The sequence below is a fragment of the Marmota marmota genome, unplaced genomic scaffold, assembly GCF_001458135.2.
Source record: "Marmota marmota marmota unplaced genomic scaffold, marMar, whole genome shotgun sequence".
NCBI classification, from domain to species: domain Eukaryota; kingdom Metazoa; phylum Chordata; class Mammalia; order Rodentia; family Sciuridae; genus Marmota; species Marmota marmota.
In genome coordinates this window covers 12,001,130-12,019,810 of record NW_026000119.1, presented here as the reverse complement: position 1 = coordinate 12,019,810, position 18,681 = coordinate 12,001,130, and the positions used below count along the sequence as shown (strand labels likewise).

Below are 18,681 nucleotides of genomic sequence, written 5' to 3'. Positions count from 1 at the left end.
AAATAAATGCCTTAGTTTATCACACAATGTCTTGAAAGGGAAAGCTGAAGAGATAAGCAGGCATTGGTTCCTGACGTGTCTTGTATGCCATGCCAAAGACTCTGGTCTTTTTGCCTCTCTGGACATGTAGTTTTCCTAAAAGAAGTTGAAACATTTTCCCATTAGGTCAAAAGACCTAGGATGATGATTCTCCATGTTCTCCAAAGGTATAGCATCATTGTACTAAAATGCATCAGTATGCTTCCTGTTGTATTTCTAATTCAGATTATTTTGTAAATGTTTTTATATTTTTAATCAAATGTAACACAAAACTTTTAGTGACTCTTATCACCTAAAAAGATAATCATGCCTGACCGTGGATTCTAGGCAATAATGGCTTTACCATGCAACCAGTGCAGGCATACAAAGCCCAGTGGAACCCTGCAATTCTAATTTAATATTATACTGTGCCTTTGCCATCCTGAAGTTCATAATAATCTTTTAATGAAAAATCCTGTGTCTTCATTTGAGACTGGGGTCTACAAATAAGGTAGCTGGTCCTAATTCCAGAAGGTAGCACCTCTACTCTCCATCTGCTGGATTTAGACTCACTGAGCATTAGAATTATTAACTAACATTTACGTGGGTTGGTCACAATAAAAATCATATATCTTTTTCTTAAGGCCATACTGAGCGGCCTCCTCCTCCTCCTCCAATCTTCTTAACCCAAACCTCCCCATATTCAGGTGAACTTCGTAAAAACAGTGAGAAATGGTTAATACCAGTCTCACTGTAATTTACATCCAGTTGGGCAAAACTGACCATTTTCAGGTTAATAATAGCAGTTGGCTCTTACAAAAGGCTTTATACTTTTTAAAATTATTACGCATGTAGTGGATTCTTAGACCAAGACTATAATGAGGAATAAGAAATCTCAATGACTTTACTTGGGGAAAAAACTTCAACCCAGACTAAACCGAGCAGGTTCTCAAAACAAATGAAGACTAAACTTCCTTTTAGTTGCCAATGAATAAAAATAGTCTACTTTTTTTTTTTCTTTAGCTGTAGAAATTCTACACTTAAGCTGGGCATGGTGGTGCATGCGTATAATCTCAGCTACTCAGAAAGCTGAGGCAAGAAGATTACAAGTTTGAGGCCTGCCTCAGCAACTTAGTTAGTCCTGTCTCCAAAAACAACCCATAAAAACAACTAGGGATATAACTCAGTAGTAGACCATCCCTAGGTTCAATCTCTAGCACCACCACCCCAAGAAAAGGAAACAAAAAAAATTCTACATTTCCCTCAAATAAATTCAAATTGTTATCAAGATAAATTAATTATGTGTGTTCTTTAACTCTACAAAGTTTATAACTGAACAGTCATGTTAAAGTTGACGTTTTTATTAAATATATAAGGTACTCTATGTCTCAGGCACACAATGGTGAACAGAGAAAATTCCTGTTCTCATGGAGATTATAGTCTAGTGGAGAGGAAAAGAGAAAAACCTTACAAATAAATATGAAATTACAAATTATATAAGGTCTATTACTTTTTTTTTTGGGGGGGGGGGGTTCTGGTTTTTTAAAAGGTGCTGCAAAAGAGAATAACCCAAGAAACCTGCTTTAGAATGAGAACATGCTCAGGAGGAAAAAACATTGATGAGTCTTTCAAAAGTGCCTCCCATAGGAAGAGCTCTGTGGCAGGAAGAGATGAGCAGTTTTGAAGAAGTAAAAGAAAGACCCATGTGCTGGGTGTGGTGGCACACACTTCGTGAGTTCCAAGCCAGCCTCAGCAACAGTGAGGCGCTAAGCAACTCAGTGAAACCCTGTCTCTAAATAAAATACAAAATAGGGCTGGGGATGTGGCTCAGTGGTCAGGTGCCCGTGCGTTTGATCCCCAGTACTGGAAAAAAAAAGGAAGAAAGAAAGAGAGACTCATGGGTTTGAGCCTAGCAAGTAAAAGAAGAATTGTACAGAGGAGCTAGATAATTCAGAGTCATGAGATAAAAAGAATTTCCCATTTGTTAAGATAGTTTGTCCTGCCAGGCATAGTGCTTTTTGCTTGTAATCCCAGCAACTCAGGAGGCTGATGAGGCAGGAGGGTCACAAATTCAAGATCAGCCTGGGCAACTTAATGAGACCTGGTCTTAGAATTTAAAAGGGCTGGGAAGGTAGCTTAGTGATAGAGCACTCCTGGGTTCAATCTCTAGTGCCCCCCCCCCAAAAAAAGATCAAATGTATGATTTACTCACCATTTGAGAATACTACTTGACATCTCCTAATTATAGTAAACTACCTATGCAGTATTGGAATCTCAGAAATAACATGCTCAAAGTTTAAGATCATTGATGTTTGATAAAAAGCAAGATGATATAGCACATTTAAAACTAAAACTTGAGCCATTTTCAGATATTCATTTCAAATAGGTTCTCTCTGTGTTGCCCAGACTGGCCTAGAGCTCCTGGATTCAACTGCTCCCTTGGCCTTAGCCTCCCAAGTAGCCAGGACTATAGGCACCACGGCACCCAGCTCATTTTCAGATTAAAAAATTGAAGTCATATAAAAGCATATGCCAAATGTGCATATCTAAATGATCATTCAGATCTTCACCTTGCTTTCTCCTTACCTCTTTACTTTTAATATCCCTCAAGGAGATGAATGAATGGGGCCAACAAGAATTGTTGGGCCACTGCAAAGTTCTCAACCACTGTTTGGTCTGTATCAATTGAATGCCATATGTGTCTTTGTATTGTGAGGGTGAACAGTAACATTAAATATAAGAAAATAATTCACAGAAAAAATTAAACATTATGAGATTGTTCAATTTTTGTTTAATTAAACATTATGAGATTATTTAATAACCTAATTTGATTTTCTATTTTTCTTTATTGTAGTCTTCTAAAATGAATGGCTGTGAAGAAAAAATAAACATTGAAAGGTAAGAAAAGTTTTCAGTGTAATACTTCCATTCTTTTTTTTTCTTTCTCTTTCTTTCCCCCCCCCCAAGAAATGCTCTGAAGATTTCCATTTCTTTTCCAGTAAAATGAACATTGTTGAGTAAATTATGAAACTATGGTTGAACATTAAGAATGTTTTAAATTTTTCATTTTAAGGAAGTTCTATGAGCATGTGAAAATGTGTTCACTATATAGTTGCTTCAATAAAGCAATATTCTCTTAACCTTTGGTGAGGGGAGCGAAGGACACACTATTAAAAACAGAGATTTCTACAAAAATTTAAAAAATGAAAGAGTGGTCTAAAATAAAGTGTATTTCAACCAATAGTGGCACAAGCCTATAATCCTAGCTACTCCAGAGGCTAAAACAGATGAATCTCAAATTTGTGGCTAGCCTGGGCAATTTAGAGAGACCTCTGTCTAAAAATGAAAAAGAAGGGGGTGGCAGATGTAGCAGAGAGGTACAGCACTTGAGTAGAACATATGGGGCCCTCGGTTCAGTCGCCAGCACATCAAAAATAAATAAAAGGGAAACATGCTAACAGTAATGATAGTTATTTTCTTTTCCTGCTAGGATTATGGGTAATTTTCTTTCCTCTATTTTTCTGCATTTTCAAAGATTTTAATTTTTATTAATTAAATGAAACCAAAGAAGGTAAGAAACTTTTTGAAACCCCACCAAAGTTTTCTTTCTGAAAACAGTTTCTAATCTAGGTAAGATTTTTTTAACACTATTTATCTGAAAAGACCTGTGGATTATATACAATTTTGCTTCATATTAGATGATAATCAGGAAGTCAAAGGGTGCTATTTGCTCTTTCTTCAAAAGGAAAAGTAACAGTGAAGTTTTTACTAAGACAGTGAAGTACATATTATTAATCAAGTAGTGCATACAATTTTATGCCAAATAGTTAGCAAATATCCAAAAGGAGGGTGTCAATAAACAGGCACCTATTATGTTTTGTTGGACAGGGAAAGAGGGAAGAGGAACAGTAAATTAGTGTAATCTCTTGAAAAAGTAATTGGAAATTATATTAAAATATAAATGTTTTGCATATTGCTATTTCTTGTATGGACTTATTTTTGTTTTAACATCTCTAAATCATGAAGGATCTTGTAATTAGAATCACTAGTATTATGTCTTTCTTAGTGTAAACAAAATAATAATGTATCTATGGATTGGGATAATAGATCAAAGAAATATGATAGATATCCTTCAAACCAAGCGATTTTATTTCTAAGAATCGGTCCCAGTGCCATATTTGTGCAAAGACATTTCTGCAGGAAGATTATTATTTTATAATATTACATAGAATATGTAATTGCACTTTTGTTTGTAATAGCAAAATGCCTAAGAGAAACAGTAAATTAGGATGTACTCATTCAATGAAATACTGAGCAATTATTCAAAAGAATGAGAAAGAACCTAGATGCCCTTCAATAGATGAATGCATTAAAAAAAAAGTGACATATATACACAATGGAATATTACTCAGCAATAAAAGAGAATAAAATCATGGCATTTACAGGTAAATGGATGGAGTTAGAGAAGATAATGCTAAGTGAAGTTAGCCAATCCCAAATAACCAACTGCCAAAGGTTTTCTTTGATATAAGGAGGCTGACTCATAGTGGGATAGGGTGTGGGAGCATGGGAGGAATAGATGAACTCTAGATAGAGCAGAGGGGTTGGAGGGGAAGGGAGGGGGCATGGGGTTAGAAATGATGGTAGAACATGATGATCATTATTATCCAAAGTACATGTATGAAGACACGAATTGGTGTGAACATACTTTGTATACAACCAGAGATATGAAAAATTGTGCTCTATATGTGTAATAAGAATTGTAATGCATTCCGCTGTCATATATAAATTAAAAAAAAAAAAAGAATGAGAAAGAAAGGAAAGCCTTATGGAAGAATCCCAAAATACATCTTTACAGACAAAGTGTATATCTAGAGGACAAAATCAACCTCATGAATACAGAACTTGCTAATGAAGTACTAATTTCAGCCTGCAATGAATCAGAGCAGAGAAAAACATCTACCATAAAAGCAACATAACTATTACCCTGTTGTTGACATTTTGGAGCATTAGACCATGTCCTGCTTTAGTCATGTGTACTGTTGTCATCAAGATATAAGTACTCTGCTTTATACCTTTATCAGAAAGTGAGAAATGTATTCGGACTTTATTACATAATCCTTTTTCATCTCATCTTAGCCCTAAACCCCGTTCTTCTACCTAGTCTCTACTTTCTGGCCATCTAACTTTCCAGGAATACCATCTGCCGTGCACCCCTAGAATAATAAGAACTTCTATTGAGTTTCATTACATTGAGTGCCCAGATACAGGAATGTCCTCCTGGCCTCCGGTTATAACAAAAGACTAATTCCATCAATAGGGGGTTCTTTAAATAAATTAAGGAGCTTCCAGATGATGCAGTAGTGGGCAGGTGCTGAATAAAAAGGAGAGAAAGCTGTACCCAGAACCAGTTGTGATTACTCATCCATGCAGAATGGTGGGCATTGAATCACCACTTTCCTCATCGCCAAGGAGACTCCTTCAACGCAAGGTTCAAAGACTTGGGATGTATTTGAAAACAAATTTCAAACTATGTTCAGTGAATTCTGCACCTTAGTTTAATTTCTTTCTGCTAATAAATTTTAAGATTTATGGATTTGGCTTTTCTAATCAGACAACCTATTTTAAAATACTGTTGTAATAATTGTAGTAAAAATAAGTGGTTGGGCCATAATGTTTAAATTTGTTTTGTGAACAAAAATAAAATATTACAAATGTGTTTTGTTGGCATAGCTTAACTCAGAAGTCACAAGAAAGGAAGACTGATGAAGATGAGATAACATGGGGAAGTGATGAATTGCCCATTGACACAACAAACCATGAAGATCCTGATAAAGGCAAGAGTTTTATTTAGCGGCTTTTTCACTCAAAACAATGAATAGGAAAACAAGTGTTTAAAATGAAAATTTTCAGAATATATGGATGTTATTCCATCATATATGTATGTTTTTTGATTTCACACATACATTTAAATCACGTAGACAAACATCAACATATAACCAAATTATTCCCGCAGGTGTAGTCAAAAAGCCTCATTGCGGGCTGGGATTGTGGCTCAGCGGTAGAGCGCTCGCCTAGCACGGGCGGGGCCTGGGCTCGATCCTCAGCACCACATAAAAATAAAGGCATTGTGTTGTGTCCATCTACACCTAAAAAATAAATATTTAAGAAAAAAAAAGCCTCATTGCCCTAGAGTAAAGCATACAAATAAATCTGTTAATACTTTAAATGGAAACACAAAGTCATGAGTTTGCCATTGTGGAATGAGAAGTTATTAATACACTTTATTTATGGGAAAACAGGTAGAATGGCTGAAAGGTGGGGAATTTTGTTCTTGACTCCTAGCCTCATCTTTTAAGAACTAGGAAGTATTTGATCTATTCTATTATTTCCTTTGCATTTTATAACTGAGCCAGTGGGAAAACAGAATCCTAACCATGTTTCATTTCCCTTATTTTTCTCTTTTAAAAAAATGCTATATAATGAAAAAACATGGTTTTATCATTTGAAATCTTAATTTTTTAAATGAAATCAGTGGCATTGAATTAACACTTCTTGACTTAGGCTGACTGTAGTGCACATGGTGCTTTGTCACCTCCAGTAGCCTGCACTTACCTTCCCAGCCCTTGGCTCCTGTTGCATTCACACACAGTTCTGAAAAAGTTTATTATTGTTTCATGTGAGTGAATTTTGTATTTCCACTAGCCATGCCCCAGCCAGATGTTGCACTTCCTGAGGTACCTTGTCCAACTTTGCAGCCCTCATGGTGCCCAGCAGTATTGTTGCCTATATAGTAGCTGTATCATCAATATGCTTTAATCAAGTGATGGAGTTAAAGCTACATTTGTGCAGGCTATAACAAGAAGTCTCTCCTACTTTTATAAGTAATTTCCATGGAGCAGGTACAAATTAGTCCCATAGCTGTTCTAACATACTTGGTTGACTCAGCTCTTTCATGAACCCAAGGGAATTAATTCTTCATCAGCTTAAAGAAAATATCAGGTGATAGGATATTACCTATGAGAGCCCAGGAGTGGCTGGTGAAGAGAAAATCATTTCATAGAGCAATCTCCCATTGTATGAATTTCTGAAGTATCTTTTTTCATTTTTTCCCATGTGCTTAAAAATAAATTTAGATTTTCCATATGAAATATAAATTTTCCTCAAAATTTTAATTTTCCTCATAAAAACAGTGTAATTAAAATCAAATGAAAGGGCTGAGAAAGTTAAGAGAAACAAAAAGAATATAAACTACTTTATAAGTATAAACAATGGAGAGTCAGGAGCCTTAAAAACTTCTGAGCAATTGTGGGTATCACGGGGCTAAGCTGTGGCAAAGACTTGTTGGGCTGATTGTAGTTATCAGCCTATTGTTAATTCTGTTGCCTTCCTAATTCTCTCATATTTAAAGATCCCTCCTTTTGTAAAAATAGATGAGGTGAGAATAGGGTTGAATTAATTCATTTATTGTTAAATAAATTCTGGGGAATTTTTTTTTTTAAAGAATGGTCTGCTGTATTCCAGCTAGATCATCTCTTTTTTGTTTTGTTTTGTTTTGTTTTTTAATGCTTAGGTTTAATGAAGAATGACCAGTTTTATAAAAATGTGATTACACAGAAAAGGAAGGACCTAATGATAATATATAATAATACGTTGAGGGTAATATCAGCAAGGACTATGGGTTCAGTTTTTTTCCTGTTTCTTCCAGTTATAGGGCAGGACACTTTCTAGAATGAGATCTTATGACCTAACACTAAACATGATAGATCAGGGAATTTATTTATTGCCAGCTCTAAAACAGGAAGTTGGGAGAAATTTAGAGTACTATTTAAAGGTTCTGTGGCTATCTTTGGGGAAAAAGGTTCAGTACTCAGTATGCCTAAACCCTGTATTTTGGGGTGCCATTTCTGAGTCCCCCAAACACCATGATTATATCAACTTGATTTATGTGCACAATTTTATTTAATTCAAGGAGTTGACAAGACTAAAAGTAACTATAAAACAAAATCTGAGTTCACTACTTATCTGAGATTGTTTGTTTTTTTATCTAAACATAAACATTAATATTTATTAGAATAATATACATTTGGTCTTCTTATTAGATCATCTTTTTCTGACAAATGAGGAGCTCACTGCACTCCCTGTGGTCAAGGTGGCTCCCTCTGGCAAATACACCGGGGCCAAGTTAAAATCTGTCATTCGAATGTTACGGGGTTTACTTGATCAAGGAATTCCTTCTAAAGAGCTGGAGGTAAGTGCACCTGCCAAGGGATCTTTTCTTTACAAAGAACCATTACATTATTTGTAAGGGAAATGTGTCCTTACTAACTAACCCAAGGTTAGGAGACATTTTGAAAGTGCCTATTACTTTCCAACTCTACTTGTAGTCAACTCATTTCCAACTATAGAAGCACCATCTTGTCATCTCCGGCAGTAAATCTATTTTTCTAAGCAGAACCCTAATGATATTGATTAAAAGAGATCATATTAACTACTCAGAACTTGGTAAAAATTCTCTCTGAAGATTATTTTCCCTACCACATATATAACAACAAAAAGGTTTTTTAAAAAATCCTAACTCTCTACTAAACTTCATATGATATGGTTAATTATTAACAGCAGTTTGTAAAGAATGTGCACCCTATTCAAAGCAGCAGTGGTTCAGAGCCCTTGCCCCTAAGATCTTGTGGCACCATCCATCTTTACCACTAGGTGAGAGGAAACAGGGCACCACTGTGGTTTAGGGGTTGACCTTGCCACTCTCCCTCAAACCGTTTAGTTGACCACTTCCTGAGCTTCAGTACCCTTAAAGGGAGCTAACTTTCATTGGGAGCATCTGCTGTGCTTGTTGCTTTGATTTTTGTAAGTCAAAAAACTTATTGTGTAGATTGCAAAACTGAAGCTCACAGGAATGAATGTATACTCCTCCTTTCTCCAAATCTCTTTTGTGGAAATACCTTTAAAAAAATACTTTTCTATCTTTTTTTTACTACTTTATTTTTATTTATTTTATGTGGTGCTCAGGATCGAGCCCAGTGCCTCACACGTGCCAGGCAAGCGCTCTACCACTGAGCTATATACCTCCAGCTCCTGGAAATGATGTCTTAAGTTCTTAGGGTTAAAGGTCATCATCGGAGAACTTCTATCACAATCCTTATAAAGTTGATCTATATTTTTCACTATCATAGCAGCTTTTTAATATCCCCAAAGCCCATATTCAATACCTGTTTATTTACTTCTTTATTGCCTCTTTCTCACAATGGCATATAAGTTCTATGAAAACCAGAAGTATATCTTTTTGCTCACTTCTGTGTTCCCAGCACTTACCATAGTACCTTGCATATAATAGACATTCAATGTGTATTTTTTAAATAAAGGAATGAATGAAAAATGAAAATTAATTTTACAATAGTGGACTATCTGACCACAACAATATCAGGTATGGAGTAGTCTATCACCCCACAGGCAATGCTGTCAAGAAATTGTATTCTATGAAATGGCATTTGCCAGTAAATGGATAGAACTGGAGACTATCATGATAAGTGAAATAAGCCAATCCCAAAAACCAAAGGCTGAATGTTCTCTCTGATAGGTGATGCTAACACACAATAAGGGGCAGGTGGGGGCAGGTGGAATAGAAGTTCACTGAATTAGACAAAGGAGAATGGGGGAAGGCAGGGGGTATGGGAATAGGAAAGACAGTAGAATGAATCAGACGTACGTTCTTTTTCATACATGAGTATGTGAACGTATGTCTGATTCAACCAGTATAGCTCCACATCATGTACAGTCACAAGAATGGGAAGTTATACTCCATATATAATATGTCAAAATACATTTTACTGTCATGTATAACTAAAAAGAACACATAAAAAAATTTAAAAAGAAATCTTATTCTACATTATTAAGCCAAAGTTATTTTTATAAGGTATATTCTTTTCTAAAAAAATAATTGCAGACATTTTGAAACTGGATTTAAAACTTTTGACACAAGGTACTATTTCATAAAGTTAATTGAGAGCAACATATTTAAAGGTGCTTGCAATAATATATTTCAACACTTATTTGTCAAGTCAGTATTAATTTTAGGTTTACTTTAGGTTGTGTTTATTTCTTAACACCTAGTCATTTCAGTCAACTAATTTTGTACCCAACACATTGAAAACATTTGCTGAATTACTGCTTTTCTCAACACATTTAACTTTATTTGCAACTTTGCTTATAGAATCTTCAAGAATTAAAGCCTTTGGATCAATGCCTAATTGGACAGACTAAGGAAAACAGAAAGAAGAACAGATACAAAAATATACTTCCCTGTAAGTTTCAATTTGGCTTTACATTGAATGTATGTTCAATATAATTTAAATTGATTTAAAGTCTGTATGCTAGTTTAGCCTATCTATCCATCACATAAGCGTGTACATACATAACACTTTCAGAGATTTGCATCAGTAGCAAATTTAGATATACAATGTGAATTCTTTTTAAAATTATCTATATATTCTAAAACTCAGAGAAATCTTAAAGTCTTTTTAAAAATATGAATTGGCTTTTGGATGAGCACTTTTTGGATTCATGTCACAACCACCATCAATTTATTCCACTTTACTTTAAGTTTACAGACATGTCAGTGGTGTTAGTAGCTATATACATGGTTATGACTATAGTGAAACTACCAGACTTTGAGGGCTGGTGATGTAGAGTCTTTGTTTAGCATACACAGGCCCTGGGTTTGACCCCCAGCACCAAAAAAAAAAAAAAAAAAAAAAGTTACATTAGACATCATTTAGACACCAGAAAAAATAAAAAGCATTATTTTAAGCTATGTTTTGCCCATTTCACCAACCAACAGTTTGATTTTTTAAAAAATTTTGTACAAGTATATGTACATAGCCAAAATATTAAACTGTAAGGGATAAAGATATGACTCAGTGATAATTTGCTTAGCATGAGCAAGACCTTGGGCTCAATTCCCAGCATGAAGGGAAATGAAGAGAAAGGAAGGGAAGGGAAAGGAAATTAAGCTCTAGCAACTTCTTTTAGTTATTATCAGCCAAATTTACATATTAGCACTTTGGATTACAACATATAACACACTGACCTTATCTTTACACAAACCCAACAATGTCAAATAATGCACTCAATAATAATGCACTTGAAGTTTTCAATCATGATGGAAGATACAAAGTTTATTTTGAAAAACTTCCTATAAAAAGTGAATCTTGGCCTTTTAAAAATGGAATAGGTCATAAAGTAGGTGGGAGTTATTTTAAGACAAAAAAAAAAAAAAAAGCCCAGATGAGAATATCAAATCAGAATGGGATAAGTCATAAATAAAAAACTAATTAGTGAACTCATTTCCATGAAACAAACAGCCAGGATGGCCTACGGGATAGAAGTCAAATAACAAAGAGAATTTTGAAACCTATCTTTAAAAGGTTTTAAATTAAACCAGGTATGGTGGTTCACTCCTGTAATCCCAGAGACTCTGGAGGCTGAGGCAAGACCACAAGTCCTAGTCCAGCCTGGGCAACTTAAAAAAGACCTTGCCTCAAAAGAAAAAATTAAAAGGTCTGGGATATAATTCAGTAGAGCACCCCCTAGGTTCAATCCCCACTAACAAAAAACAAAAAGGTTTTAATTTGATAATCACCAAAATTACTAGTGAAATTTACAGATATTTGAACTAAAAATGACTTCTAATGTACACATGCATGCAAATTTATTTTCTTGATAAACCGTTGACTGTAAAACTTCAATAAAAGAGAGCTACATACTTTTCATTGGGGCAGCCTAGTTTTAAAGATTGTATTTTGACTCTACAAAGTTATAATTAGACAAAGATGGTCTATGTGCAAATGAGTTTCCTTTTTATTTATTGTTATTCTTTGGATGACTAATAAAAAGTATATGATTTAAATAAGCCACAAGGGTTATTTATGCCAATGGTATTTGTAGTAAGTTATTTAATGACACAATAATATCAACTTTTATTATATGAAAAGGTGTTTGGCATTGTCACTTAGTACTATTATTATTGTCATTGGCATTAAAATATTGATGGAGTAGAAGTAGAAATATTGTTTTTGCTTATTTCTCTAGTTTTTTTTATTTTTTAATGTTTTTTAATACCTTTATTTTATTTATTTATTTTTATGTGGTGCTGAGGATTGAATCTAATATTTCACATGTGCTGGGCAAGCTTTCTACCATTGAGCTACAACCCCAGCCCCCTCTAGTTATTATGAAGTTCAATATGCATCTGTTTTTATTTCTTTAACCAAATTTATGTAAATAATAACTATCAAAATTTCAAACATGAGAAACTCACAAAGCTGACATCTTAGATATTCTTAAATATGAGTGAAAGGAGTAGATGTAAAATCATTTGCTGTGCTTCATTTTTAAAATATACTTCTATTAAAATGTGTTTCTGATTGCAGCTATGGTTATAAGAATTTCCCATGAGCTTTGATTTACGATATCTGACTCTTGTTTAACAATATATAATATAAATGGTTTTGTGGTGGGAAATTCACAGATGATGCCACAAGAGTGCCTCTTGGAGATGAAGGTGGATATATTAATGCCAGTTTCATCAAGATACCAGTGGGGAAGGAAGAGTTTCTTTACATTGCCTGCCAGGGGCCCCTTCCTACCACTGTTGGAGATTTTTGGCAGATGATCTGGGAACAAAAATCCACAGTGATAGCCATGATGACCCAAGAAGTAGAAGGAGAAAAAATCAAGTGCCAGCGCTATTGGCCTAACATCCTGGGCAAAACAACAATGGCCAACGACAGACTTCGGCTGGCTCTTGTGAGATTGCAACAGCTGAAGGGTTTTGTAGTGAGGGCATTGACCCTAGAAGACATTCAGGTGAGTGAATTAAAGCTTTCCATGTAGTCAGACTCATCTCCTCATTGGAAACCAGGCCAGGACTCTTGCCATGGTTACGTCTATATATTTTTAGATTAAAAATCACAAGCCCCTGCTTTTTTCTTATCAAGCATAAAAATTTTAAATGAGACCCTCTTCATGAATTTCCTCCAGGGTGTACTGTATTAGATTGAAAATGAATACATGATCATTTGTCATCCATTGCTTAGTGATAGCACAAAATAGCTCAGAAGCTATGGGATAGAAACTTCTGCGAGTTGTGTTTGTTTGTTTTGTTTTTGCAGTAAGGGGATCAAACCCAGGTCTGCATCCACGCTAGGCAAATACTCTACCACTGACCTGCAACCGCAGCCCTGGAAACTTATTTTTCAAGGTCAAATTCAAAGTTGACTCTATTTTAAGAGTTTTTTAAAATTTCTGAGTTGAAAATATCCCTCAAAAAGGTAGCTTTTCCACATTTGAAAATAAATGGACAATTTTAACATGGACATTTGTCTTACTGTAGTCACTAACACCGAGTACATTTAGCTTGAGTTAGGTAAGTGGTCAGACCTTAAGTAGAGTTACAGCTGCTTTCTCGCTTCTGTCCTCCCTGCCCTTACTACACCCTTCTCCAATAATGGGTGCTATGGTGAGTAATGTATTTCCTACTGGTTGGTTAGCTTTTTTAAAGAAACAAGATGGTTTACTTTCACAGAAGCAAAGTATATCAGTGCAATTTTGTGGTTGGCATGTAAATGTAGTCTGTGATTTGTTGTTTTACAGAGAATTAAAGATTATACTTATTGTTTAACTTAAAATTTGTTTTGACATATAAAAATTGTATGTATTCATGGGTACCATATGATATATACCTCTTTATTCACATACACTAGCTTACCTATCACAGAGGCTAGCACAGTTGTTCAATATTCCTCAAGTGATTTGGTCACTTAATCCACTCAGATTTGTAGAGCTCAGTCCCTGTTAAAGGGCCCTAGGGATTGAGCAGTTAACAACGCAGACAAAAAAAAATTCCACACCTCATGAGGTTTACTTCCTAATGAAGAGATACTGGTGTCAATAGTGCTTGGATGAGGGAGAGGGAGAAGCATGTTGCATTTTCAATAGTGAAGGAAGGCTTGAGAAATGGCATGTGAGAAAAATTGAAGTTGTTGAGTGAGCCACAGAGGCATAACTGGGGGTGGGAAGAGGGAGGACATTCCAGTCACAGGCCCTAGAGCCCTAGCCCTGTGTCCAGTGTATTTAAAGATTCATTATAGGTCTGAGGATATCAGTCAGTAGGAGAGCTCTTGCCTAGTATGCACAAGGCCTAGGTCAATCTCCATCACTGAAAAAAAAGCGGATCTAGCAGCCTTCTTGCTGAAGGCTTTCCATGTGTTTTTTGTGGCTTTGTTTTAGTTTTAGTTTGTTTATTTGTTTTGTTTTTTGCAGCACTGGGGATCGAACTCACAGGTTTCTACAGATTCTCTACCATTGAGCTACATCCCCGGCACTCCATATGTTTCTTAACGGAATTCTTTCACCTGTTGCATTCTTCTTTTGATCTGATCCAATACACAATTCAAAATTTGACAGGACAAAATAATACTAAGAACTAATTATGTAGGAATAATATTGCATGACATTATATACTAATTGTTTTACAATTTCAGACAGGAGAGGTGCGACATATTTTTCATTTGAATTTCACTGCCTGGCCAGACCACGATACACCTTCTCAGCCGGATGACCTGCTCACGTTTATCTCTTACATGAGACACGTTCATAAGTCAGGCCCAATCATTACGCACTGCAGTGCTGGCATTGGACGTTCAGGGACCCTGATATGCATAGATGTGGTTCTGGGATTAATCAGTCAAGATCTTGAAGTGAGTACAAGATATATTCTGAATCTGCATATGATCAGAAATTATGCTAGACTCTGTTTAATAATGTGTATTTTAGGGCTGGGGTTGTGGCTCAGTGGTAGAGCACTTGCCTAGCATGTGTGAGACACTGGGTTCAATTCTCAGCACCATAAATAAATAAATGTCCATTGAGAACTAAAAAATATTTTTTAAAAAATAATGTGTATTTTAATAGTGTGCTCAAAAGCCCCATATGCAGTGTTGCATTTTTATCCTTTATAGTCTTTATGCCTGTATAAGATTAAAGTCAGAATTTTCATCACACTTTGGGGATAGAAATATTGATGTGTAGGGCTGAGGTTGTAGCTCCGTGGTAGAGTGCTTGCCTAGCATCTGTGAGACACTGGGTTTGATTCTCAGTACCACATAAACATAAATAAATAAAGGTATTGTGTCCATCTACAACTAAAAATATTTTTTTAAAAAATATTGTACAAAAGAAAATGTATAAGAAATGTACATTTTGTTATACAAATTAATGCTAAATTGTCTCTTTCTAAACAGTTACTCCCAATTTAAAAAATTATTACTAAATAAACCAAGCAAATATGAGTATAATCTTACTTTTAGATCTAATTAGTATAAATCTATGTAAAAATAACAGAAACTAGAATATGTAATTAATATAATTGTCTTTTTCTTTTCTTTTTTTGGTACCAGGGTTTGAACTTAGGGACACACTTAACCACTGAGCCATATCCCCACCCTTTTTTATATTTTATTTAAAGATAGGGTCTCACTAAGTTACTGAGGCTTGCTTTGGACTTGCACTTCTCCTTCCTCAGCCTCCCAAGCCAATAATTGTCTTTTAAAGATTTGTTAAAAGTAGTTCTATTTTGTACTTTACATACTCTTATAATATCAACTATAATAATTTATGTAGAACAAAACCAAATAGTCTATTTCGTCCTTTTTTCAAACTGTTAAATGTCAGCTAAAATCAAAAGATATAGAATTTTATTCAGAAATGCAATATCTAAGGAAAGTAGTTTATATTTTTTAATTAAAAGAAATTATCCAAATTTTAGGAAAGAGAAATTTTGTTACAGATTTTTAGATAGGATAATAATCTACTCTAATTCTTAGATCATAAATAAGAATACCAACTGATGACAAAGTCAGTTCTCTAAGTCATTTTGTCTAAGACAGTTTCCCAAAACTACTAGAAAGTGAAGAACACGGTGGTGCACACCTGTATCTCCGAAGGCTGAGGCAGGAAGATCTCGAGTCCAAAGCCAGCCTCAGAAAAAGTGAGAGGCTAAGCAATTTAGTGAGACCCTGTCTCTAAATAAAATACAAAATAGGGCTGGGGATATGGTTCTTTTCCCTTTTTATCTAACGTGTACGTTCTATTTTCTTGGGCAGTTTGACATTTCTGATTTAGTGCGCTGCATGAGACTACAAAGACATGGAATGGTTCAGACAGAGGTAAGTCTAGGCCTATTTGAAGAAGGAATTTATAAAGATTCTTAATAGTTTAAAAAGTTCTTATTAAGCTTTTTTTTTTTTTTTTTTTTTTTTTGAGATGGGCTGTCCAAGTGTTGTCCAGGCTGGCCTGGGATTCCTGAGTTCAAACAATCATACCAACTTAGTCAGATCCTGCTAGAGTAACAGAGGAATTCTAGCAGGATTTGCAATAAGGATGGCAGACCATAAATATGTTAAATATGTACAATGAATTATATAGGATCTAAGAAAGTACTCTTCTGAAAAAAGAAATGTAGGTAAAGGGAATCAGTCATGGCAGATTGTGGATATAATTTTAAATAGTGTTACCATTGGGAAGGTAACACTTAAGCAGAGATTTGAAGGAAGATGTCATGAAGCTATTTGGGGGAGCCTTCAGGCAGAGTCCACTGCCTCCATGGAAGTCTAAGTGGGAGTGGACCACAAGTAAGTACAGGTTCAAGAACGGTCATGACCAGAGCACAGAGGAGAGTGGGAGAATGTGAAGTCAGAGAAGAAGTGATAGGAGCCAGATCTTGGGCTTTCCTCTGAGTACATGGGAGTTATCATAGGCCTGTAGCCAGAGTGGTGGGTGTGGACAGAGGAAGACATTATGTGAAGTGTATTTGCCAAAGAGTTGTAGGCAATGTAAGAGAAAGAGAGATGATGTGGCAAATGCAGAAAAGCTAAAATACAGGTGAGCACCAAGAAAATTAAAAGGCTACTCATAATCCTACTTTCAGAGAGTTGCTAATAACAACAAAATAACAACAACAGCAAAAATAAAAAACTCAGATACCAATACCATCAACTTATAGGGAATAATTTTGAGAACCACAAGGATTCATTTTCAAAAATCTTTGATTTTAATATTCTTTTTTTCTAAAATATTGAAAGAAAAGATTTCATATTTAAAGAATATGTAAATATCAATTATATTTCCCCAAACTTTGATTTCTCTCTTTGTATATTCTTTTGTTCTAAATTATTTAAAGGAAATCATTTTAGTAGGTTCTTTATATTAAATTTTTGGTATTTTGAAACATTAAGGTGAGTTCAATAAATCTAGCAGAAATTATGAAGGAAATTAATTTTCGTGAAATATTATCAAAGCACAAAAATAGAAATGGCTGCCAATCGGAGACAACTTCACTTAGTTCTCTAAATACCACCACCTCCAACTCCCAGGCTTTCCCCCTCATATTGTCAATCCGGTTTCTGTTTTTTTATAATTTTTCTGATACTACACAATTCTGTAGGCTGCTTTTTAATGTTTCTGACATTTAGCATTTAAACAAAATTTTTCCATATTTTCTAAACTCCTCAAACATTGCTTCTATTAAGGGTGTAGCTGAGTATGATATTTGTGACACATTGAAAGTTCTCTGTGTATTCATTGCTGTGGTTTTGTTTTGTTGGCTATAGGATCAATATATTTTCTGCTATCAAGTCATCCTCTATGTCTTGACACGTCTTCAGGCTGAAGAAGAGCAAAAAGACCAGCCTCAGCTTTCTAAATAACAGGGAAAGAACAGCCTTCTGGATGTCTCCGTATCTCTCCTGAACCTCCAACAAACTCCTGCTCTCTACTTAAAATAAGAGTTATAGAGCAGCAAGGCCATGCAATATTATGCTTATTCTCCTCTACCTTGGAGGGGCATTCTTTATAACAATAAATAGTGTTGAAAAATGCTGTATTTTTACAGCTACCATAACCAATGACAATTATTAAAAAATGTTTAACACTAACTGAACAATTCAGGTCTAAAGGCTAGAGGCAGCATTTGATTATAGTGGACATTGTTACAGGATACACCGAGTCTATTTTTAATGTACCAATCTTGTTCATAGTAAAAAAAATTTTTTCCAGTATTTTAATAAAGTAGAGGTATTTTATAGAGGATACTTGAAACCAGTATTTAAGCTTTAAATGACAGTAATATTGGCATAGAAAAAAGGTAGCAAATGTTTACCATGTCAATTTCTAATGTTTACTATATAGAATTTCCTGTAATATATTTATATACTTTTTCATGAAAATGGATTTATCAGCTGTTTGTAACTGTGTCATCTGTTTGTAATGTATCATTCTCACTTTGTAAATAAAAATACACCTTAAAACATGAACAGCCAAAACTGTGTAGACAGATACTTTCCGTTTTTTTATCACAACACACAGTCCTCTGGGAAGCCAGTGACCTCTGGACCCCAACTTCCCATCTCCCCAGCTGGTCCCAGTCAGTCCAGGCAACAGAGAATGGGAGTTTGTCATCATCCTGTAGAGATCGTCATTAAGCACTGTCATGAGGGTCATGTCTGGCTTAACAGAAGCTAAGTAGAAGAAACTTCTACCTCCCTGTAAGTGGTGCCCACTTTCTACACTTAATTGATACATAAATCAGAGTAT

The 18,681-nt window shown here is 35.0% G+C and overlaps 1 protein-coding gene across 13 annotated transcripts in view; it reads left to right on the top strand.

Moving 5' to 3' along the window:
• The window catches only part of Ptpn13 (protein tyrosine phosphatase non-receptor type 13), a 190,967-nt gene extending 172,566 nt beyond the window's left edge, over positions 1-18,401 (top strand). For 12 of the 13 annotated variants that reach the window (XM_048784870.1, XM_048784863.1, XM_048784865.1 and 9 more), the window contains 8 exons: positions 2,873-2,916; positions 5,752-5,855; positions 8,121-8,269; positions 10,244-10,334; positions 12,560-12,897; positions 14,574-14,789; positions 16,194-16,256; positions 17,700-18,401. In XM_048784870.1, the coding sequence (XP_048640827.1) occupies positions 2,873-2,916; positions 5,752-5,855; positions 8,121-8,269; positions 10,244-10,334; positions 12,560-12,897; positions 14,574-14,789; positions 16,194-16,256; positions 17,700-17,795 (1,101 nt within the window). In that variant the 3' untranslated portion in view covers positions 17,796-18,401. The remainder of the gene's footprint in view (positions 1-2,872; positions 2,917-5,751; positions 5,856-8,120; positions 8,270-10,243; positions 10,335-12,559; positions 12,898-14,573; positions 14,790-16,193; positions 16,257-17,699) is intronic. The other variant, XM_048784869.1, reaches the window with a different exon arrangement.
• The last annotated feature ends 280 nt before the right edge of the window (positions 18,402-18,681 follow it).